At 45.0% G+C, this 25,643-nt stretch overlaps 1 protein-coding gene across 2 annotated transcripts; it reads left to right on the top strand.

Moving 5' to 3' along the window:
• The first annotated feature begins 3,113 nt into the window (after positions 1–3,113).
• Positions 3,114–25,191, top strand: LOC119025110 (hepatocyte growth factor). 2 transcript variants are annotated; one of them, XM_037108467.1, is made up of 18 exons: positions 3,114–3,313; positions 5,048–5,207; positions 5,513–5,625; positions 6,211–6,325; positions 8,813–8,961; positions 10,509–10,629; positions 11,641–11,759; positions 14,824–14,989; positions 15,086–15,216; positions 16,100–16,193; positions 17,398–17,528; positions 19,367–19,396; positions 19,956–20,061; positions 21,019–21,093; positions 21,344–21,493; positions 21,594–21,700; positions 22,459–22,601; positions 23,100–25,191. In XM_037108467.1, exons 1-18 carry the CDS (start codon positions 3,265–3,267, stop codon positions 23,277–23,279), a joined length of 2,139 nt encoding a protein of 712 aa, XP_036964362.1. In that variant the 5' UTR covers positions 3,114–3,264; the 3' UTR covers positions 23,280–25,191. The 2 variants fall into 2 exon arrangements, with proteins under 2 accessions (XP_036964362.1, XP_036964363.1); XM_037108468.1 differs by lacking the exon at positions 3,114–3,313 and adding an exon at positions 4,878–4,920.
• The last annotated feature ends 452 nt before the right edge of the window (positions 25,192–25,643 follow it).

Genomic DNA, 25,643 nt, shown 5'->3' with positions numbered 1-25,643 from the left:
AGTTTGCGAGACACATCTGCAGACACGACAACTTGGATTTGAAATGATTCAGCACATCAAAGATGAGTCATCGGTGAAGCCCGGCTCTCCACTTTCTGTGATCGATGGTGTAAGTTTCAGCGTGTCAGTGACGATGAGGGAAGCAGTTGTTTTGCAGTTAGAGAGTGAATTATCTGAAAGCAAAATCAATGCCATATTGAGTGGTTTCTGGTTATGGTCCTCTGATCCTCTTTAAAGCTATTTCTAGGGATGTGTCAGCGACTCAGTCCGCTAATGTGCATGATAATGAAGATATGTTAAAACTCCAGCTTTGCATTTGCATCTGCTGCCCACTCTTCGACTTTTTTCTTTCTTTTTTCTTTCTTTTTTTGAATTCACTGTCGCAATCGGAAAAATCAAACGGAAATGTGAACACTGGGCTGCGATGAAAAGTCTGGTTTAGCACTTGTTTTTTATGCGATGCGGCCGTACTTCCAAACTGTTTGTGTGGACAGATTGTGTGCGCGCGTAGTTTATTTGTGTTACCAGTAACTGTCAGCAGGTCTCAATTACGAGCAGTGACTACATCACAGGCACTGACAACAGGAAGTGTGTGTTTGTTTAAAAGGGTGATCTCTTGACACAGTATCTGTGTTTACAGCATCCAGGGCCACCGCTGTCATCACTAACCCCAAGACACACACACAAGCACACACACACAAACACAAAAACCTTACATGTCTTCCTTTACTCATTAGGGTGAAATACCTAAGCCACCAACTCTCCGCGCTCCCATATTTCCTCGATCCTTCCCCCTTATCTCTCCCTGTCTCCAATCAAACTGCGTCTCCTATTCCTGTCATCTGTTCTCTCAGTGTTCCATTCCACTCCATCTCTTGTACGTAAGGTCACATGGCTGAAGTCTGGAAGGGAGGCTGCAACGATTAGAGGTCGCAATGAGCTCCAGCTAATTTGCTGCAGATGAAAAATGATCGCCCGTATGGACACATACGTACACACACATGCACGGAGGATTTAATAGCGCACGATGCACACTAAACTTCCAAACAAAATCTGCAGGAAGTCTATTAATACTCCGCGCTCCCCGCAAGTATGCACTCAAGACGGGAGCCGGCTCGGGGACACTGCTCTGCATTGTACCGTCCTCGGCCACAGTCGTTCCCATTTTTCCTCACATCGCTCTTCATCTAGCATCGACCTCTTCATTTCACCATATCATCTCCATCTCCCACTGAACTTCCTCCCTCCATTAACCAGCTGCCCGAAGATATGAAGTTTCTGGCAGTAACCAGCTGCAGATGTGAGGAGTCTCGAATGGTGACGGCACTCCTTTGCGCTAGCAGTGGGCTACTGGGTCTCTCTAATTTCCATCTCCTCGCAGAAGCCGTGGCTCTCTCGCGGACGCGGTGAAAAACACCCACTGGATTCTTGCGAGGAGAGTCAGTAATGAGATTGCGGTGATGAGGGCTTTTTTTTTTTTTTTTTTTTGCTACGAGAGCTCAAACTGGTGAAGGTTATCCAGTCATCTGCTGCTCGTTATGTGCGAGCAGGCCTGTTTTTGCGAGTGGAAAAGACAGAGAGGGAGAAAAAAAAAAAAGTGTTCAAATGCGTGTTTGTCTGCGCATGTGGTCGTGTTTCATGTGTTTGCACTGTAAGGGAAGGTTGGAGGAAAAGGGGGAGATAAAGAGAAAACAAGGAGACTGGTGCTCCGCTCCAGTGAAAGTATCTGACTCATGGCTGATTGTTTCTTATTGCGAATGACTCTGTGGTCCTCTCAGGAAGCCGCAGGAGCATTAGTCATTGAACCAGAGAGGAGATAGAGATGGAGTCCGTCTCCTCCTGCGTATTTATCCATCTATTCCTCTGTTTTGTTTGGTGCACATGGTGTTAGTTTAAAGGAAATACCGAGGGGGGGGGGGTTCCCCACAATAAAGCAACTCTCAATCTAAACTGGTGCGATTTCTATTTACCGGCTGTCACCGGACTGCAAGAGCCCATCAGAAATGTTTAGAGTAAATGCGAAAGGCCGGCTAAGTGTCCCTGTCTCCTATCTCGCGCTGTCATCGCTGGAAGTAGAGATGACACCCAAGAGATGGATTGGGATGTCTTGTCCTCATCCACCCCCCCCACTGAAGGGTAACACCACTTCTTATCTGACACCGGGGGGGAGGAAAGTAGCATAAACAACCACACACATTCCCCTCACCCACTGCCTATATTACATCCCCACTGAGTGTCCCATCGCTGACAAGTGCCTGCCGATATCTGATTCACTGAGTCTGAATCTCAGCTCTCCAGCTCAGACACTGTGAGAACTGTGTTACATTCTGAGGAGAAAGTGTAAGTTGTCTATGTATAGGATGCTATTTAATAGGTTCCTTATAGGTTTTGAATGGTATAGATGGAATAAAAAACACTGGTGCAAGGGACTGCTCTGCGAAAGTGCCCTGTCGGATGCTCCTGTTGGAGATAAAACATGATAAAGTGCCCTCTAGGATGGTCTTCAAATGGAGAAAGCATGATTAAGTGCCCCTAAAGGTGCTCTTACAGTGGGGAAAACATGATAAAGTGTCCTTTAGCGTGGTCTTCAAATGGAGAAACATGGATCAGTTCATTCTATGGTGCCTTTTCAGTGCCCTTTTGTCATGCTGGTGCCCCACAGCATACAGCTGGTGCCCTTTTCATTTCTGCGCCCCTGCCCCTCAAACATCCTGAGTCTGTCACTGGTGGCAGAATAAAGTTAGACAAAGAAACATAAAGAGAAGAAAGTGAATGGGTTTTTCAGTGTTTTCTTATGCTTTGTAGTCTGTCAGTAAACGCCTTCTGACAGATACACAAACACACACAGTTACATACAGATCATGCGCTGATAAGGATACTATTTTTTTTTTCTTTTTTGTGCCACACGCACAGACTCTTTAGCAATATCGCATGAGACTCTCAGACCAATAAAAAACGCTTAATTGAAAAGTGGACAGGGGCGCAGATGGATGGAGAGACACAGCGAAACAAAGCGAGAGAGGGAGAGAGAGAGAGAGAGAGAGAGAGAGAGAGAGAGAGAGTGATAAACTCATCCACACGCACGGAGAGCGAGGGAGGGAGGTAACGAGGGAGGCGAGGAAGTACTTTAGAGAGGAGACGCATCATCTGTGCAGTGGTGGAAGCAACATCTCCCGGTTACAGTCCGGCAGGCAGCGCGGCGGACACGCATTTTTTGTCTGAAACAGAATTCGGGGTCTGAGGCTGTTGTTCTGTGACGCGGCGATGTGGATTTACAAGATCGTTCTCGGACTCGTCATCATCTCTTGTTCTGGTAAGTTTGGCTCGGCTCGCTCCCTGATGGTGCTGGAGAGATGGTGCCGAACGGGTTTGGTTCGGCGCACCGTGACTGTCAAACACTAGTTAGGACGAGCTTTAGTAGAACTTTGTGTGTGTGTGTGTGTGTGTGTGTGTGTGTGTGTGTGTGTGTGCTGTAGTCTATCTCTGTAATATCACGTCAGTCTCTGCACAGCACGAGTCTTTACAGTGTATGTGAGGATGTTTGATTTCTCTTCTATTTTTTGTTTTCATTTATTTTTGCGCATTTAATATTCAGGAAGACAGTGTTCTCCAAGTGTCAGGACAACATTTCATAAGTTTGCCAGTCCGAGAAGAAAATAAGCAGCTTGCGGGCTGAAATGGAAACGATGCTTTTGCCAACACTGATGATCCAGCAGAGGATTTATTTATTTTTTAGTATCAACTCTTGCTGTAGTGCGCATTCCACCGCATAGGGACGCGTTAGGACGTACATTATGTGACCGGATCGCCTGATTAAAATCCTCTCCGTGATGAAGTGAATAGGTGCAACCCGCAAAATCACCCGTGTGCAAATCAAATTAGCGGCTCATTCATCCTGTAGTCGCCTAACAGAGTGCGATTTTGCGCCTCATTGCGCGTAGGCACTCAGGCAGAGAGAAAAAAAAAAACTGCCGAGCCGGTGAACTCAAGTTGCGGATCGGACAAAACATGATGCCGCCCGGTCCTGGTGCGATCCTCAGGTTGTTCTTCATCCCCCCCAAAACACCCAAATAGGCTGCCGAATATGAAAACACACACCGGCTCTGCGTTCTGCTGTCGTCCTCTTGTTTTGCGTGTTTTGTTTATTCCAGGAATTCACAGGAACAGCTCCGTGGGCACCTTTCCAACAGACACAAAAGAACAGTTGTTTCTCTGTGTTGATACAAAAAATCTCCTGAATCTACTGAAGTGCATATAGGCAGAGAGTTGAAACAGGTGGGCGGAGGGGAAAGAAGTAGGTGGTGAGTTTTCTGTCTAAATGTAAATGTCTAAGTGGCTCTTTGATTTTTAGAGAGAACCTGCAATCATCTGAGACACAGCACTCCCAGAGCCGAGTCCCCTCAAAGTGTGGGCGTGTGTGTGTATGTGTTTGTGTGTGTGTTTGTTTGCTATACTTATGTGGACTTGACATCCCACCTTACTTGTGTGGACATTTTACCATGTCTGCACACTGATATAGTGTGTAATTTCATGTGGTTCCCTGAGGTAAGTTATAGTGTGTGCTCTTCTGTTTGTGTGTGTGTGTGTGTGTGTGTGTGTGTGTGTGTGTGTGTGTGTGTGTGTGTGTGTGTGTGTTACAGCCTGGCAGTGACAAATGACTGTGCATCCTATTAGCTGCTGTAGATTAATAACAGTTAAAGCAGACTAATTCACACATTGTTATGCAGTTGCCCAGTGTTCTCAGTCCGGCCCGACTCATTAGCAGAATATCACATTGCCTCCCCACGGAGGAGGGTTCGCCTGTGTGTTTGTGTGCATGTGTCATTATAATGATAATAATAATAATTTAACTTGTGTGGCACCTTTTACAGAAATTTAGCTCAACATTCTTTATGTCAGGAGATCACAGGACGGATAAAGGTAAATCTAGACGGAACAAACCGTAAAGTAGACGGGCGAACTGTCTACCGATTTCTGACCAGCGCCAGACAAACTTGTGTAAATGTCCCCTGAGTGGTCACGAACATGTTCTATGATTATGTATCAGAGGGCAGAAGAAATGCGCTCCAGGACTACCAGAAGACTGACGGCACGCGACTGGTTGTGACGTCTCCCGATGCCTCCCAGCTGACCAAAAGCAAGAAGCTGAGCATGGCCAAGTGTGCTAAAGCCTGCAGCCGCAACAGGAGGCTCCCCTTCACCTGCAGGTATGCCTGTACTTACCAGCATTCCCCCTTGAGGTGCAGATAAGGTAGCTCTCCCACAGTGTTAATTGCTGTAAATACAGAGAGAGTTAAATAGTGGCTCCTCAAGGTCTTTAATTAAGCTTTTCACACGTATAATTGTCTCTTGTTTGTCTGGTTAGACAGGACTCCTGACTGCATCGCATGCTCATGTAACAGGGTTGTAAATTATCCCGGGTCACTTTTATGTGTCAAGAAGTTATATAAAACTGACCATTATTTACTTCGCCTCTTCCTCCTTTTCCTGTCCTTTCCTCCTTATTCTCCAGAGCGTTCCTCTATGATCATAAAAACAGGAAATGCCAGTGGCTGTCGTTCGACAGGAACTCACCAGGAGCTCAGAGCCAGCAGGACTTCAACTACCAACTCTACCAGAAGAAAGGTGCCCTCTGCTGTTTCTACTCTCCCGCTCCCCTTCTGTCCCCTCCTGTCTACATTTATTTCTATCAGGAAAAAAAAGAGAAAAACTCTGCATTGGTCACTTCAAATCAGAGACATGTTTTAGCTGGTTTAGGATTTTATGACTCTGTAATTGGCAATTTTCAGAGCGATTCGTGCTTCGCAGTCCCTCAGGAGAAAGTCAAGGAAGGGCAAGGACCATTGTCTTGTTTATTGTGTCGCAGCGCATTATGGTCCATTTTCTGTCATTAAGCAGTGTTTGTGTAAACGGTGGAAACCCCCACCCCATTTGATTCCGACGGCCACAACAGTGAACATGCGAGCCGTGTAGCCCAATTCGCCTGGATCCAAATGTTTTGCAGAAGATTAGAAAAACAGACTCGGCTTTTTGGCATTGTTGTGGCCTTGTTAAGCTCCGCATTATAGCCGAACATCTCCCTCTGTCTGTTTTCTTCATCATCCACACTGGCTCCGTGTACACAGGCGGTCAGGTTGTTGGCTCGTCCACATCCTCGCTCTGTTCGGCTCTCATTTGGTCCCTTTTTCTCTCTCTCTGTCTCTCTTTCAGACTATGTTAGGGAGTGCATTGTGGGTACGGGTCAGAGCTACAGGGGGCGGAGGTCGGTGACAGTGAGCGGGATCCTGTGCCAGGCTTGGTCCTCTCCCATCCCTCATGAACACAAGTAAGCATCCGATGTACTTTTAACCACAGTGTCAACGTCGTTCCAAAGGTGAGTCTTACTGTTAGCCTGTTTGTGCTTAAATTAGCAAGAAGCTAGGGGCTATTCTGTACGCGTGTGTATGTGTATATGAGTATGATATATTAGGGGTTGATTAGGCCCATGGGAGCAGCCATTCATCAGAACTGACCTCATTGTAATGCTTTACAGAGTCACAGATCATTTCCTGCTGTGCCCCTCCTGTTTATCTAGGTGCTAGGGGTGTGTGTGTGTGTGTGTGTGTGTGTGTGTGTGTGTGTCGGGATTAGGATCATATCTAATGTGCAGCTTTTGGTTAAGCTGCAGGTACATCCCCCAGCTACATTCCTAGTTAAAGCTCATTTTTTTCCCTCAATATGCTGGCATACTTTCTGATACAGTGCAGCTCCCAAAAAGAAAAACGAGCCAATTAAGTGGAGTTTAGAAAGAAAAGATGCGAATGAGGCAACGCCTTCTCAAAGACTGTGAACATTAAATTTGCGCTGATCTTCAGTAATTGCCTGGTAAGTGACGAGATAACAACATTAATCCTTTGCAAACATGTCCAATAAAAGGATTCAGTCTCACATTCAGGCTACAAAAACAAGCATCAATACCACAGAGTAGAAGTACTCTGTTACAAGTGAAAGTCCTGCATCATTTAACCACTATCATGATAATATATCATATCATATTGGCTGATAATAGTTAGTATAATAATTTGAATCTTTAAAGTAACTGGTGGTATCAAATATATGTAGCTTAGTAAAAACTTCAATATTTCCCTCTGAAATGTAGCTGAGATAAAGTATATAGTAACATTAAATGGAATTATTCAAGTGAACAGTACAAGATTGAGCACAGTACTTGAGTAAATGCACATAGTTACTTTACATCACTGCAGTCTACTATAGATGTTGTTTATCTTAGTGGTATTATGCTTTTTTCTTCTTTTCCCCTTTCCACTGCTCCTTAAACGCCTCCTCAGTAGTCCCGCCGTTAATTCCGTGACTTTGTGACATCACACCATGTCACTATGTGACGCATTTGCAACATGTATGCCTGGTGACTAGTTTGGCCCTTAAGAATTGATTTAGCACAACAACTCTGTTGATGTTAGCAGGCATGTGTGAGCTGACCAATCGGAGGAGACTGGGTATTTGGTAGGGGGTGGGGCCTTAAAGAGACAGGAGCTAAAACAGAGTGTTTCAGACAGTGGTGGAATATAGTATCGAGAAAACTGATGTGTTTTTGGAGCACCAAGGCATGTAGATCTATTTCACAGTGCAGCTTATTCAGTAATAACCCAAAATACATGAACACAAGAAAGCATGCCACAAGTGACTCCACTATTATTATTAGATTACATGGAATGAAATACAGTTAAAGTTATTCAGAGGTTTACATTCAAAATATATTACCAGTGCATTATCTTATCCCATCATCTTCATTAGAATGAAAAGACCAGTGTAATATTTTTTGTCAGGGGAGGACACTGAGGAGAACTGAGGAGAAAATACCAGTGAAATAAAGATCAAATGTAATCTTGTTTCACATATTAATACACATCATGGAACATTACCCATGACACTTCATCTAAGACCTTTTTCTTATCTTTGAACCTTATTCTACATCCTTGGCTCTCCCTCCCCTTCCACTCAGCGGTATTAAATGACTTTGAAAGGCTTTGTAGTGAGCAGACGAATCAAAGAGGGCAGCGTACGTTTGTACCTCCCTTGAACCTGCTCTATCAGACTGCTATTAACGTCTCTGTAGATCAGGTAATTAAACCCAGGCGCTTTGTATGTTTTATCAGTCGACTTACAGGCATGGGAAACTCTGACTGACTCAGACACACACACACACACACACACACAGTAACAAGAACAAATTGCGTTTTTTTATCAGTGAAAGGTTTCTCCTCTGTTTTTTTTGATTGCGCAGTAAAAGGCCTTCTCATGTCTGTCGCTGTCATTACCCACTCCAGTCAAACAAACTTTATCTTTTCATCATCATGTGGAAAAACACGGCTTGACTCAAAGAGCACGCCAGGTCCGTCATCATAAGCGGTGACCGCAGCCATGTGCTCGCCTGATGTAGAAGATATGAGTCATTTGTCAGCGTGTTTACACTACGTTCAGAACCAGCCTCATGGAAAACTAACATTGCTTCTACATGTTTTTGCTCATTAATAACACCATGTCATCGACAGCTTCGACCCTTGAGCGGTGCCATCAGTAACTTTTTACGCTTGTTAGTTTTCACTGGTCATGTTGAGAGGCAGGTTTCAGCCGTCAGAGCTAAGCAGCGTGAGTAGAGGATTTGTCATTCTGCCAGAGATGAAAGGACACAAGAGAAACTGTGGCCTTGGCTTTTTCAAAAAGGAGCTCGCTCTGCGTGGCAGCTGCAATATTTGGCGACGGGTCTTTGTACCTGTGTCTCTTTGTGTAACTGCGGCTCTGCTTCTGACAGATTCATGTCGAAGAGGTTCAGGAAGAAGGACCTCAGAGAAAACTACTGTCGCAACCCAGACAACTCCACTGTCGGCCCGTGGTGCTTCACCACTGACCCCCGGCCACACCTCAGACACCAGGAGTGCGGCATACCACAGTGTTCACAAGGTAGGCCACACACCCACACACACACGCACACACACACACACACACACACACAATATTCTTGTGAGCAGGCATTACTCTTAAAATGATGCCCATTTCACATTGCAAATTGCTTCACCATTTGAAGCTTGATATTCTGAAATGAGCTGCAGAAAATTAGGCAATCACACAGCGCCTTGGACTAAGCAACACTGGCTCTGCTCTACATCTGTGTGCGTATGTGTGTGTGTGTGTGTGTGTGTGTGTGTGTGTGTGTGTGTGTGTGTGTGTGTGTTGGGGGGAGGGGGGCACTGAGCCCAGCTGCAGCTGTTTCCAGGTGTGTGGTTCAGTTTATGCTGTCCTTTCTCATTCCATCAGGTTAAACCTTTATATGTTTTTTATATATATATATCATGGTTTGAACCTAAAGAGGCTGGTGTGCTGGAATGTTAGAGGATATTAATCCCCTGTCGTCTCCTAAAGATACATTTCTGAGACATTCTGTCGAGCCGTGTGGCAGAAATAGGAGGAAACTGTTGAGTTTGAGTACAAAATTTGATATTATCTGGCTGCGATGAAAGGAAAATACTTTCCCACCAGTGTTTCAGCATGCATGTTATATCACACGATGTTACTGTCAGGCACCGACCTACTCCTGGAGAAGGGGATGATAATGACCTCTGTTATCTAATCCCTGGGGAGTGATGCTGTCAGAGGGCTTGTTCCCTCCGCATGTATGACACCAGCTCACAGTAATGAGGAACCAGGCTGTGGGTTGATAAGACAGGATGGGAATCCTTCTCGCTCTCCAGCTCACATGTGGAGTCCCACCGGGTTATCACGAGTTGTACAGCCGAGATAATGAGTTTTGTATTTTTGATGGAAAGCCTGCGTTCATTCAGAAGAAAATCACTGGAAGGGTCTCTCCAAAAAAATTAGCTGCTCATAATGGGAAACATACACAGTGAGACACACACACATACACACACACACACACACACACTTATGAGCGTTCAGCCAGTGGTATTAAATGTGCTCTGACATGACAGCGGCGGGCTCATAAACATCTGTTTTTAATCTGCGTGCTGTCTTTTGTTTACGCCAGACAGTGTGTGCTACTCGCCATGCAACAGCGCAGTGCCTCGCCTTCATCAGTGTGACACACAGTGTGCGCTTCCATGCAGTCAGTGTGTTTATACATAATGTCTGAACTTTAGGCAGACCTAACAGGTCTTTATGAAAGGTATTATTGCAAAATGTTGCGTAACCACTTTGGGGAATAAAATTACGACCTGAAATGTATTAAAGTGGATGATCCAAGTTTATTGCCCTGTCAGCCCATAACTATACTACTAAAAGTGTAATGATTTAGATTCATTCTGCGCCCATGAGGATTCGGTTGGAGGTCTTTTTTTTTTTGTGCTACGAGTCCTCTAACAGAAATATAAGCCACTGATTCGGCGAAGAGAGGACACTGATTTTTGATAGATTGATTCCATGTTCCTCTAAGCTCTCATTTGGTGTGTCTGTGTGTGTGTGTGTGCGTGCGTGTGTGTGTCGCTGCTGCACAGTCGAGTGTATGAACTGTAATGGGGAAGATTACAGAGGGCCAATGGACCACACAGAAAGTGGAAAGGAATGCCAGCGCTGGGACCTGGATGATCCACACAAACACCTGTATCACCCAAAGAGGTAACACACACACACACACACTAACACACACACACACGCAATACTGTACGTCCATGTCTAACTGCATCACTCAGCATCACACTAAACTGAGCACGCTGAATCACACTTAAGCCCACACACGGATGCATAATTTAATAACAGTAAGTATGAGAATAGTTTATGCAGTAATAAGTTCGTCAAGTCATTTCTTGTGACTAACTCTGGAGATGAAATGATCTGGAATCCACCAGTGTGCTTTTCCCTTAAGGAATGCTATCTGAATCCAGTGCGTAATTGCATGTGTTTAGCAGCACTATGCTGGGAAAACTCCCCGGTCTGACTTAATTGGCCAAAATTCCTTTCAAGGTCTCGGTAGATTATAAAGCAGACCGAGATAAGCTCACACCTATGGTAAAGAGGCAGTATGTTGTAGTCCGCATTAGTATTCTTTGCATGCTCTTTCTTTGCTGCGTGCGTCGGCGTCAGGAGAGTGCTCCAGATACTCGGACGGCAGGTGGTCTGGATTAGTGGAGACTCGTTAACACATCCTTAATCATCTTGGTGTTTGTGTAAACGAGGTCCCAGACTGCTCATAGCACTAATGTAATGGATGGGGGGGGGAGGGTCCCACAGCCCGATACTGCGCGCCTGGAAGCTGGAGGCCTGGAGGGATGCGGGACTCTGGGATGACTTACTGTCGAACACCTGTAGTGGCGCGGCCTATTATCTCCCTCGCTCCCCTGAGCTCTGAGTAGATTCGCAGATGGAGTCCTCGCGCCGTTCCAGTTATTAATGCCTCTGTTGCGTGCGATGGTGGATTGTCTCTCCGCTCCTGTCGTGTTCTCCCAAGGATTCAGAGGGAAAGTTAAAACACGGTTCTACCTCCGGGCTTTGAGAATGATGTGACAATTAGTGTTTTTCTGCCGCTCTTACTTACCTCCAAGTTAGAGAGTTGTGCTATGGGCCCTTCAAAGGTATATGTACTTTTGTCTATACACTGAGGTTGTTGCACTGCTCTGTGCTTTGTGTTAGGTTTCCTGACAAAGGCCTGGACGACAACTACTGTAGGAACCCAGACGGGCGCCACAGACCCTGGTGCTTTACGACGGACCCAAACACACCCTGGGAGTACTGCGACATCAAAGTTTGTGGTAAGCATGCTCTTGTGTTTGTTTGTGTTGTGGTCGAATGCATTAGCGACTCTCATGCGTGTTCATTGGGCGTGTTTGTATTCGGCACAGGCCCGTGAAGTGTGACCGACTTGACCAGAATTCATAACTTCCCGTTCCCTTTAATTTTACCACTCCTCTCCTTTTCATTGGCTGATAGTAAAGAAACACACACATACAAACCCCTCACATACACACACACACACCCTTCTTGGGCTTGGCTCTCTGTTATGTCTCCTCTAATAGCCAGAATGTTTATTTCGCCCCCCTTGCGCCGCTGGCCTGCTGTTTATTGTTCTATGCCAGCTCTTATGTGTGGCGGTCAAACTGCTCGGGGATCAGTTACTGCTCTGCATTAACCTCCCGTTACACACACAGACGCAACACGAGGGGTCACACACACACTACAAGCAGATCGCTTTCATTCCACCTCACACACTCGGCGCAAGCAGCGCGATTGATGTGTACGAGCGAGGTGCACGTGTCATGTCTGGCTTTGTGTTTCCGTGTGTCTTTGCACCTAAAGCTGCAGCTACTCTGTGTTCTTAGCTGACCCATAATCAGTGACGAGTCAGTGATTCAGCCACTGTGGTCCGCGAGAACATAAAACAGAGAGAGCTCTGGTGTTATTGTTGGGCTCGGCCTCGCTCTCCTGAGTCTGCAACTGGCCTGTTTGCCTGCTAAAATCATCAGCAGCCCTGGCACCATGTTTACTAGATGGCACTCCTCCATGTGGACCCAGTGATTCACTGCTCCCCCCCCTCCTGCTCTTTCCCCTCTAAAAATTGCCCCCTCTCTCTCTCTCTCTCTCTCTGTCTCTCTTGCTCTCTCTGCCTCTCAGTCTCTCTCTCTGGGTCTCTGATATGGGAGTTTGTTGGGAACAGACCAAGTTTACGACCCAGTTAGTCTTAATCAAAACAAGGCAGAGAGGAGAGAGCAAGAGACGGAGAGACAAAGTGTTCTTTTGTCGAGGCCTGCTCTTTTGTTTACTGTCACAACTAGTGCACGTCTATTTTTAGACGTATTGTATGGGGCAGAAAATGTCTGTTTTAGAGTCTTGGAAGATCTGCAGCTCCGCACATTGCCGGGTACAATCACGCACAATGTTCGGGCTAATGAACTTGTGTGACTCGTGTGTAATGAGCAGCCGTTCTAGAGAGAAACAGAGCAGATGGGATTTCCTGTCTTGTTTTTTTTTTTTTCCTCCACTTTTGGCTATATCTGCCTCATTATACTGTAGGTCTTCATAACCCACAGAGTGAGCTATTCTGTGGAGAGCAGGTGGCAAAAACATTGAGACTGTAAGCCATTCGTCTTGTCAAAGACTCTCACACCAACCATTTCCTCAGTGACAAATCACTGTCTAAAGGAACGTTATTAGCAACTTTCATGAGACCTGAGAGCGTGGAGACACTGTCATTTCTGGGACCAGTTGATGTCTCAAGTTTGTTCCAGTCCAAACTGTTCTTTGCTGACAGTTCTGTGATAAAATCCAGTAGACCTCACCATCACATTTGTGTGGGCGAGAAATGATAAAAGAATGGCATGCAGGGTGGCACAGGGCCAAGTGTACGGTGTGCCACACATGTCCGAGTATCATTATGTAATCTACAGTCGGGTTCATCGAGGTCTCGGTGCAGTGCCACAGTTCATGTGAAGTTCGCCTCACTCTCACAAAGTTCACTTAACTCCAGCTCTCCCTGCAGTTCAGTCTTTGCTTCCCACATCTCTCCATCCACCATTTCAACCACCGCGTCTTTGCCTCTTTTGTGCAAAAATAGCAGCACGAGTTAGCAAACCAGATTAGTTTTGACAAATATCCTTTATTTTCAGTACAAGCACATGTGATGAGGTAGATTTTGGGGATCGCCAGTTGTGACACCGCTGGAATGATACCTGTGTCTGTGCAGTTCCCTGCATTTACACATCATCCAATATTTGTGTATTTCAAAGAAGATAAATCGATACATTTGAGGTATCACGTCTATCACGTCTTTTCGTAGATTTCAATAACGTCAATGGTACAGTTCAACCCCAAATCAAAAATACATATTTTCCTCTTACCATGGTGCTGTTAATCCATCTCGATTATTTTGGTGACAGTTGCCAGGTTTAGGAGATAACCTGCCGAATTCTCTTGAAGTTTCTACCAAACTCCACCCAACAGCTGTATCCACCCGCAGAAAAGAATTAGACAGAAAACATCGCAGGATGTAAACATTAATGGCGTCCTCCTCAACTGAGCTGTAAGGTTTGCTAGCTTATTGCCCATGAGTGAATGCACACTTCCGTTCGTGTGATGACTCGGTCGGCGGGTGCAGTTCTGCGGAAATAAGACAGAAAATACGTCCTACTGCTGACAATGAGGTCTGTGAAATATTTTGAGTAATTGAGACCTCGCTGTTGAGCATTTCAAATTTATTTTCTTGGCATTTTGAGCACCACAGGCTGAGTGCCATCATGTTCCATTATGTTTGAGAGGAGGCAGACATCTTAACAGCCAGGATCTCAAAAATCTCTGCAAATCACTGCAAAACAATCGATATGGACAAAAAGCACTACAGGTGAGAGTATAAAACATGAATTTTTGGTTTGGGGCTGAACTTGAAAATGCTTTCTCAGTTGGTGAAAGCAAACATTGTCTTTTGAATGTTCCTTTCTGTTTAGGGCATCAGCTTTCCACTGATTTTTTTTTTTTTTTTATCAGTGTTTTCATTGTGTACTTGTGCCTTAAAGGCCACTGAGCGGATGTTTTGGAGAAAAGAGCAGCATGGCCAGCAAATGTGGAAATATAAACGCTTGCTTTCTGGGATGTTGACAAGATCTCAACTCTTAAATGCCATGTTCTTTTTTGTTTTGTTGGTTTTGTTTTATTGCCCTGTTAAATATGCATAAGCTCTGGTTGTTGGAAAAGGCTGAAGAACTATGATATGACCTCAATTAAACCTTTTTTCCTTTCACATGCGTTATATAAGCGAACATAAATATGATTGTTACCTTAACCAATGTCAGCCGCCCCTTAAAATATTGTTGAACTGTTTTCCAGAAACGCCTCCTAAAAGTAATGTGGTGGAAACGACCGAGTGTTACCAGGGCGGAGGAGAGGGTTACAGAGGGACAGTGGATCTGGTGCCCACTGGACTCAGCTGCCAACGCTGGGACTCTCAGTATCCCCATAACCACACATTCATACCTCAAGCCTACCCCTGCAAGTGAGTCAGACTCTCACATAAGACACGCGTCCGCTCGCACGCCCACCTGCATGCACTTATAGCAGATTACTGGATGACTTTCTCTGTGTTTTCCAGAGACCTGAGAGAAAACTACTGTCGGAATCCAGATGGCCAAGAATCCCCCTGGTGCTTCACGATGGACCCAAGAGTCCGCACGATGTTCTGCACCAACATCCCTCAGTGCGGCACCCAAAACAAGCCCAGCGGTGAGAGACCCAACAGCTTCATCTGACACATTCAAAAACAGCAAAAAAAAAAGGAAAAGCAGATTTTCTCTACATTCTGAAGCACAGTAATATTCTGCATTTTCATATTCTGTGGACCGTGGAGTTCACAAGAGACCCTGTAACCGCACGTATTGGCTCATAACCACTTTGTCTCCGTCCCTGTGGTAGAACCGAAGCCATATAGGGCTGTGGGAAGGACTGACCACCGCGCCTCACATAAACAAACTCTGACAGCCGCTCAGGATCGTCAGGTCTCACTGGACAGTGAAAGATGGAGTAGAAGGATTAGTTCTGGATGGGATTCTTTCTGGGGTAGCGAGAGATTTGGAAGCAAAAGATGTAGATCTATGGCTGAGTACACAAATGCAAATTTCCCGAGGGATCTCAGGGATATGTCTTTTGAGATTATATGGCCTTGCCGTTGGGATTATAAACCCTCTCTGAGGTTGCGTTGTGGTCTAACCTCGAGGACTGAATATGTTCCCATATAGAAATGAGATGCAGGGTGACAGACAGCTTCCAAACCTAATTTATGACCAGGATTTTTCTATGGCATCACTGTGGACGACTTTCTTTGTGTTCCCAGCTAGATTCTAGATCCCATGTCAACCACAATAGCTCAGAAAGTTATTTTTATCCTTTTGCATCTAATTGAATATCCCTCAGTGTTATTAGTCTGTAGTACAACAATGCTGTACATCAAAATATTCACAAAACCTATTGTCGCGGCTTTGCAGGTTTGTAGGGGACTAAGACTGTCTATTGTGCATGTTTTTGTTCAAAGCTGCTTGTTCGTAAAGACATGACATATGTGTCTGGAATGCCTGTCTCACTTTATTTTTCTCTTTGTGTCCAAATGCAGACTGCTACGAGGGCTTTGGAGAAAATTACCAAGGAGAGCAGTCAAGGACTAGATCAAACCTGCCCTGTGCTCCCTGGAGAGACCACAGCAACAGGTCGGCCCACTCGATCCCCGCCACTCTCCGACCTAATAACTTTCCCAAACTCCACTGTGATGTACAAAACAGACCTGCGCCGCCAATAAACCGCAAGGGAGTGCCCCGGCCTAACATAGAGATCAAGATGTCACACAGTTCTAGAAACCCATCAGAGAACCGAAACAGTTTTTCCTTTTTAAAGCACAATTGGATCAAAGACAAACCGCTGATGATGAGTGGAAAATATGCAGATTTCATGGGTTTCAACAGGAGAGAGAATGTTGCAAAAATATGTTCTTCGTGATACAAGCTTGTGCACGACAGCCTCACAGTGCAGGCGAAGGTGCCTGTGTTTTTCCAGAGCCATGTGTGCGAACCTGAGACGTGCTGGTTAGTGCGGGGAGGCGCCCTGTTATTGACCTCTAGTTAAGTCCCATTGTTGTTAGCGGATCAAGTCAGGCCTCTTGTTTCTCAAAGGAGAAAACGGCTCCTGCGGGTGCCGTGACTCGCCTCTCCGACGTCTCCTAAACGGCTAGAGAAGTGTTTCCCTGAAGATGACCTAACTCGGCAGGAATGGCTCCCAGTGATAACTCGGCTGGGGGATATACACTTTACTCCTCACCTTTGACCCCAAGCCCCTCCTCTGCAAGAACACTTCAAAGCCAATCAGCTCCGACGCCTGGCTCTTGCCCAGGGGTCAGAAGTCGGGGTTAGGGAGTCACAGCGAGAGCTAGCTGCTGGAAATACAACACACGCAACACAGATTTAGAACTGCGGATTGTTGTGATTTGGTACCCAGCATCCCTTTCCCCTCTGTGTCTCCCTTTTTACCTCACAACTGTACTCCTTATCGGTCATGGAATTCAGTGTGGGAAAGAGCTCCGCCGTTTTAAAATTCTTATGAAAACACTGTCATGTGTGGGATCTGTCTGCATGAGCATGTATTAAATATGTGAGAGTAGGTGGATGCGTATTGTCTCAGTGAGTAATTCCCTCACAGATCCCCTTCTTATCTCGGTCCAGAGAGACAGAGCCTACACAGCTGTGTAGCCCCACTGTCCAGATCCTATCTGGCTAAATTTGTTCAGCTTTTTTACTAATAGTTATAAATCACACACAAATCCTTTTTCAGTCTCATCAACAGGCAAATTATCTGGCTTCAATTGTTTGGAAAATCGTCTGAAGTTATTGAATCTCTTTGTGCTTGTGTGTGTGTGTCCAGTGGCGAGAGGGGCGTGCAGATCGCCAGCTTGGAGGGAAGCTACTGCCGCAACCCTGACAAAGACAAACACGGTCCCTGGTGTTACACCAACAACTCTGCCATTCCCTGGGACTACTGCCATGTAAAACCATGTGAGTGAATGGAAACGTGTCCGCGGTGTACCTCCACAGACGCACACAAACACACACGGGGACACACAGCGAGGGGAAAAAAATCTGTGGGGCTGTGAAATTGAAAGTTTGTTGTACTTCCTGATCCAAGATGGAACTTGTGTGTGGAAGTGTTTGCGCTCCGTCTGGTGGTCCGTCTCGCTTACACACACACACACACACGTGTGCGCACACACTTTATTCGCAGTGTGTAGATCTGTCTACACCCGCAGGTCAGTGTGTGTCAGAGGAGATTCACAACTCATCCGGAAGACAAGGGAGGGCTCCTTCCTTCTAACTATTCCCACATGGACCGAGAGCCAGAGGCATCGTGACTGCATTTGTGTGTGTGTGTGTGTGTGTGTCTGTGCATGTGCATGTGTGTGTGTGTGTGTCTGTGTCTTCGATCATGTCTCTGTGTTGGTGTCATTAAATCAAATCTACACACATATCCACAGTTCTTCTGGCCAATAAAACACTTTTTTTGCAGAATATTATTATCAGCTGTTGATGACCAAACCAGTGCCTTTGCAAGGTTTAGGCCATTTGCTGCACTATGCTTACACTTTACAACGTAACTCATAATTTAGCAAACAATGCCGCTGTCTAGAAAGTTTTATTATGATTGCCTGTTAGGCATCTTCGCGAAGCCTCGTTAATTTTGTGAGGTAATGCCACGCACACACACGTAAAGTGCAATGGGGACAACAAATTAAATGTGATGTTCACAGTATCATAAAAGGGGTTATGAGAGTGGGCTAATTTATTTTCCTACTGTACAGAAATGAATGGAAGCCAGTTGCTGACTTGAAGCTATAGGAAATGTATATTGAGACGTTTAAATGTAGAAATATTTAAAGAGGTCATATTATGCTAATTTCCAGGTTCATACAATTTATTTGGTACTAGTAGAATAGGTTTACATATTTTAATTTTCAACAAGCACATTATTATTTCCTCATATGGTGCATTGCTGTAGCACCCCTTTACACACTGCGTCTTGGCTGTGGAGTGAGACATCTCGCTCTGGTCAATCTTTAATGAGATTTGCACATTCATATTACTTAACGGGCAGGATGGAGCCAATTAGAGGCAGAGTAAGGCAGGTCATTTCAAGCAGGATGTTACATAGTGACTCACCTAAGTTATGGAAGTAAAGGCTCAACTCCAAAGCAGGTGTTTCAGGCAGTGCAGCAGTGTTTTCTGTGGGAGAGTGACTTCCTTTGGTGTGGACTTTGTGGCATTTTCACTTTGCAGACCTTTTTTATGTGCGCAAAAATGCTACATGACACAGCAAAGGAAAGGCAAAAGTCCAAAAAGCACAATATGACCTCTTTGAAGCGTGTTGCATTCATTTAAAGCCCCCCAGATGTTTGGTTTGTTGCACAGAACCATCTGGAGAGGCGCCACTGGAAACAGAAAAAGAGAAGGCGTTTTTGAATAAATCTCGGCAGGTAATTGCACTGATCATCCGTCTTTCACCGTGTATCGTGAGCTTATTTCAACCAGTCACATCAATAGTAGGACAGACCTTCCACCAGCGGAGCCAGTTTATAAATCCATCCCTTAAAGTAAATTCTCCAGTTGTGATGAATCAGTCTGTTGTTTCCAACCACTGTGTGTTGAGCCACAAGCGCATAAGCCTGAAGCCTGAAGCCTGACAAGACGGATTTGCACAATCACGTGATCCCGCAAATCCAGCTGCCTCGTGAAGTGAGGTGGCCGAGGATGTATGAAAATTACCCCCCTGTGTGAGGTCGCCTCTTATCTTGTAGCACTTAATACTCCCTGATCCCGTTTGTCTCCTCTCCTCCGTGCAGGTGATGCTTCGCAGAACTCCATTCCGCTGGGTGAGTGTCTCCGTCGGCTTTGTCTGTCCGTATTTTGAGTGCGGCTCAGCTGCTGATCTGTGTTTGATAGCCTCCGAGGCAAGTAGTGGTGTTGGCAGTGACTCTGATTGAATCCCTTTTATGTCCAGCCATTATGGTGCATGATGCAGGATATTATTTGCCATGGTGACATCTGTTTCTCTCTGTGTGTGTATAGGAGTGTGTGTTGGTCTGTCTGTGTTATTCACTGTTTTGCACATAATAGCTCAAGAAGAGATGAAGAACCCCTTTATTTCTTGACATACAGAGTTACAATCACACTTGTGTGATGTATGAACGTATTCAACAATTACTTTAACGACTGGCCTCGACACTTTGACTGCTTATGGTTTTTAAATGATGATATCGTGTTGGATCATTAGCAGCTCAAGTGCCTCTTGCACTGTGACTGTGTAAACAATATGTCACCACTAATCAAAATATTATATGCATATTCATGTCACAAACCGAATGTATATTACACGAGGTGTAATACTGAAATATTAATGCGCGTGTGTATGTGTGTGTGTTCACTTTCCAGGTGAGCTGTCATCCGTTGGATGTTTTGTCCATAAGAGAACCAGGATAGTGGGAGGAGGTCCGGTGGGCATATCAGACGGCAGCTGGATGGTCAGCATACAGAAAGGGTGCGGCGGTGCTTTTTAATATTCTACACATTTTCCACTACCACTGAAGAAGAACAATAGGACATCTCGACAGACCAACCTTCGTAAAAAACCTCAGTGGAAGTGCTCAGATGCTGCTCCGCTCTGCTCATCACACGCCAAACATTTGAAAGAATTTGAGATTTATTTCTGTTTGCTTTAAATCATTGCCGTCACGACATTGATGCTCGACACTCATTATCAGCTGTGTCGTAAATAAAACAGAACGAGAAGCCAATCAGAAGGGGAATTTCGAGTCGTGCAAAGCTCACATTTACATCAGCTTCAGTTAGTTTGGATCAGGCGCTCTCATAGTTTTCACGATTTGAATGCCAGTTGAGGGAGCCAGCAAATGATTAAAGGCCACAAAGGAAAACCCGTAAACTTGTTGGAGGATTTGCGACTGGTCTCATGGCGTTTAACATGAGATTCCTTGACTGCAAAATTCACCTGTCTGCAGATAAGGCCAGATCACTGTTCCCCCCGAGGTCCAGCGAAGCAAGAGTTGATCCCCTTTTTCCTGGACCCTCCTCATCAACCATAGAGCGTTTTTTTACTTTAACTTACTGAACTTACTCGACACATCAGCAGAATAATCACGTATTTTATGTCAGCTTTTGGAAGTTGCGTTACATTTGCTGGCTGCTCTAAATTGTTACTGAAGGTCGACATTGGCCCTTTGGCAAAATGTATAAAAATTGCATGCAATAAAACAGAATTTTAAAAATCCAGTTATATTTAGCATGGCTGTCAACTCTTAAAGTGACATATATTACAATACACAGTCAGTCCTGCAGCACAGCCTCTGCAAAGTTAAGAGACGTGATTACGTTTGTGAGTCTGGACCAACACTGTATTGTATCATAGTACTGCTGACCTACCATGTTTTATAGATTTTAACGTACTAATTGTGCCATTTGTGCTTTGTGCTCTCTTCAGGTCCATGCACTGGTGTGGGGGTTCACTAATACGAGAGGAGTGGGTGCTCACTGACAGACAGTGCTTCTCTTCCTGGTACAGTAACTTCAGCGCTCACTGCCGTTAATGTAATATTGCTTGAACCTTGAACTCTCCCTTTATTCACAGCGCGTTAGATGTAAGAGTCACTCGTTCCGCTCATATGTGTTTCTGTGTTCAAGAGGAAGCGCCCCACCAACTCTCTTCAGTTCAGTTGCTACCGTCTGTCCTGATCAGCAGGAGTTCGCACATCCTGATAAATGTGGAATATTTTATTAAGTAGTAAAACTGTCTCGTGCCCCTCCAGTGTGCCGGACCTCAGCGAGTATCGGGTGTGGCTGGGAGTCTCTGATATTCGAGAGGGAGCTCCCGACTGGTCCAACAGACAGGAAGTCAGCATAGCTCATGTGATATGTGGTCCTGAGGGCTCCAGTTTAGCCCTCATAAGGCTGTCTAAGTGAGTGCCTGGAAAAACAATCTCAAAGATATATTGATGTATATGTGTGTGTGTGTGTGTGTGTGTGTGCGCGATGTTGATCATGCTTTGTACCCTCCAGGCCCGCGCTCCCCGCAGACAATGTCCACACGATTCAGCTACCTGTGGCTGGGTGCTCCATCCCAGAAGGACGATTTTGTAAAATGTATGGATGGGGAGAGACCAAAGGTATTGATATTCTATATTCTACTTCCACTACAGCTGTTGTATCTAAATTTACTCTCCAGGTCTCCCAGGTTGCCAATATATCACATGTATTTGCATTTCCCTTGCAACAGGCCTCGATTATTCTCGTTTCGTTTTTTTCCAAGATGATAAAAGCTGGAGGTGCAAAAGTACATTATAACACAGTCCTTTCTTAAATAATTGGTTGCTGTAGAGCTCAGGCCATATGTTTCTCAACTCTGGGTCAGTATTATTGGGTGGCTTGATATACAGATGGGATCACGGAAGATTTATATTTTTAATAAAAGTTAAGAATTTCCATGATTGCCACGACGTTCCTCCTTGCTCTTTAGAATAGAAATGTGCCGAATATGATACTGCTCTATGTTATGTTTATGTTACATTACAAAACTAATATGGCACTCAGTAGAGCTCATAACTCCGCCAAGGCCTAGCAGTCCCCTACTAATCTAATACCAAACTCGATAGCCAAGAAATTGAGAAAGAGTTCCTCGATTGTTCCCTAACTGTATCTGAAGCAAATGTCAACCGGGTCTATTCTTGGCCCAGAACCATCCTCCATCTAAGTTTCCTGGAAATCTGCTCTGTAGATTTTGTGCAATCCTGCTGAGAAAACCACCAACTAACAAATAGTCAGACGGACGAGGTTGAAGACAGTTCCAACAGTACAGCAGTAGCATTTGCATTACATGTGCTCCACCAGAACAGATGCCATAAAGTCCGATCTGGATCTCTTTCAGGCACCGGCCACGATGATGTCCTGAAGGCGGTCGACCTGCCCATCGTCAGTAATGAGAGGTGCAGAGAGATGCACAGAGGGAACCTCCACATCACCAGCACCAAGATCTGTGCAGGAGGCAAGAGGAACGAGGGAGTGTGTGAGGTAAACTGTTACTCGTTTGATATTATTTTTCCGGGTGAGGCGTTTTCATTGACCACAACGAAATCTCCACACTAGCGTTTGGATCATGTGTTCAGCCCTTGTTGGTAGGGCCTTTAAAGCCCTCGGCTAAAGTAATTGTTCTCAGTGTGAGTTTCTGTGAGTATTTGCGCCTTGGTTCAACGCAGCGCTTTCAAAGCTCAGCTTGATCCAAAGATCCAAATCTCAAACAAATGTTCACTGAATCCACAGGCTTAGCATCCAGTCCATCGTAAATAGAGCAGCTGGAGACTGTTGCACAAAATTTCATCAGCGTTCAGAGCTTCGGTTTTGTGGTTCTCTGGCTTTGGAAGAGAGCTGTCTATGTTCACGCAAAGTCTGTTGCTGTGACAATGTATCTTGCTCTCTTTTAACACCGTCGCGAATGCAAACAGTGTTGATCGCCATTTCTCAACCAGTGACGGTGAAAAATGTGCCATCTCTCTTTTTTTCCTCCTGCAGAGGGATTACGGCGGCCCTCTAGTGTGTCAGGACGGTGACATCAAGGTTATTGTGGGAGTGAGCGTCCATGGCAGAGGCTGCGCTCGGGCCAACCAGCCTGGCATCTTCATAAACGTGCCCTTCTATACACAGTGGATCTACAAGGTCTTCAAATATTACCCCAACCCTGAAACCATCTAGAGACTCAGTAGAGAATAAAACAGAACCCGCGGACTAAACCAAACCCACAGCCTCTACTTCTGTAAAATCCAGCAGTGCACTCAGGACACCTGGTATCTATGTTGTTCATACCTACATAGTCCCACAGATCAATAAGAATCTGATCTGCGGATGCACCACTAACAGATGAATGGATGGGGGGTAACACTGTGAACAAACCATTAATCAGACATTGTACTGATTCTGAGAGTCATTATGAAGAGTTAAAAAATATATATATATATCTTAGACATAGGAAATGAACTGCCGAAGCAGCTACTAGCAAAAGGAGGGGACCCAGTTACAAAGAAAGATGTCTTGGGAGCAGACCGGGCAAACAAACATTTGGTCTTAATCCATTTTTCATGGTTTTTATTTTGGCAGCAAATCCACCAGAGTGGTATGTGTGCATGTGAATAATCTTGATTCCTGGCATTACTTGAATGTTTTTGAACACCAAAGTGCAGTGGTTCAGCAGCCCCCTCGGCGGAGTACATCAATGGGCCACTTAGAGAACCATCCAGTGGGAGGGCGATGTTAAGGGCACTCTTACCGAGCATCTCCAGGGGCTTAAATAAAGTGGTCCTTACTGTACATAGTATTTTAATGAGTGTATTTGTGACACTCTAAAGGCGATTTGGGTCTTATAGATCTGTGACGAGAGGAATGAATGTCGTGGAAGGCAGATAAATGATGTACAGTGTGTTATTTACATTTCAGCTTTCTGTCTCATAATGATGTCAGCTGTACGGAAACACTCAAATAAACTTTTTTTTTTTTTTTTTTTTTTTTTTAGCATTTTAATGTTATAACGAAGCCACTGACTGTATATAACGATCTTTGCATTCTGTGTTAATAAAAAGGAATGTTTGTCTGGGCAGCCCAATTAGAATTTGACAAGAAGCAGAACATGTAACAACAATGTGTATACACAAACTCATATACAAAATCTAACATTTCTAACAAAAGTGCAATATGGAAGAATTGGAAACCTGTTGATTTCATTCTAAAAACAAACAGGGGGCAGCATCTCACCAGGCTAACTGCTAAATTCAGCTACTGTTAGCTCAGTTAGCCCTTCAGTTAGCATTCGACACTTGCAGCTCAGGGCACTGTGGGAGCGCTTGTGTTTGTGCCGCTAGCACGGGCGCTTTATATTGGGGCAGGCTGGGGCTAAATGGTTAGCATGCTAACTTGAGTAGAACACAAAGGCATCACAACTTCAGACTGGCCTTTTGTTCACATTCTGGTGATCATCTTGGTTAAGTACATATTGCACCTTTAAACCTGCGCGCTAATTCATCATGCGTGTCTGTGTATATGTGTTTTCCTGCAGCAGTGTCAGTATGCAAAACAATAACTGCAGAGGGAGCGTGTGTGTGTGTGTGTGTGTGTGTGTGTGTGTGTTTGTGTGTGTTTGTGTGTGTTTGTGTGTGTGTTTGAGCCCGAGCTGAATGAATTATCCTCTCCCCACACTCAGACCTTGGCAGACCTCCAATTCTAATCCACTCTCGACGTTAGCGTCACAAAGTCTGTCACTTCAAACTTCGTCACCGGGGGAAAGAAGAGATGGTCTCTGTGACTGCATTGTCTGTGATGGATGCTGCACCGAGATGACTGAACGGCCCTGGAAGCAAATTAACACATCTCCTCTTTTAAGCGGGTGTAAATGATCGAGCCGACTTTATATTGTGGCTCCGTGATGTCGGTGGGAGTGTGAGACAATGTGTGCGCTCGAATATGCATATACAAGCTGCTATACTCCACAGGTTGTACAGTACCGTGTCATTTTCTGTGTATGATGTGCATTCACTATACAATTCCATGTCATCTTATCCAATATGCTAACTGTTAAACCCAATTTCAGCAAATATTTGAAATGATTTTAATGATGTCTGTCACTATATTAAATGGTTTTTTTTGGTTTGTTTTTTCAATCTATGAATTGCATTTCTCCTTCATGTTTTTTGAATCTTCATATTCTTTGAAGGCCCCTTCGGAGTGCTCTGAATGCTAATTGTGTTAAATCCCGGCCAGTCCCTCCTGCTCCTGCTGTAGGATGAAGTCAAGGCTGTTGTGCTTCCCTGCCAGGAGATGGCACCACAGTAGCACAGAGACTGTAAAAAAAAAATAGATGCCTCTGTAATCTAACTAATCTCTTTCTCCCCCTCTCACTCTCTCTCACACACACACAGGCGCATGCATATACCCACAATCTGGTCACACTCTCATCCATTAACATGCACACACACATGCACATACCTACACAGGCCATCCCCCCATCCAGCCTTGTCGCTGTTCTTGATCAAATGCTTACAACAGAGTGGCAGAAACTCTGGAGTTTGA

Source organism: Acanthopagrus latus, chromosome 8, assembly GCF_904848185.1.
Source record: "Acanthopagrus latus isolate v.2019 chromosome 8, fAcaLat1.1, whole genome shotgun sequence".
Classification (NCBI taxonomy): Eukaryota; Metazoa; Chordata; class Actinopteri; order Spariformes; family Sparidae; genus Acanthopagrus; species Acanthopagrus latus.
This window is presented reverse-complemented; position numbering and strand designations above follow the sequence as displayed.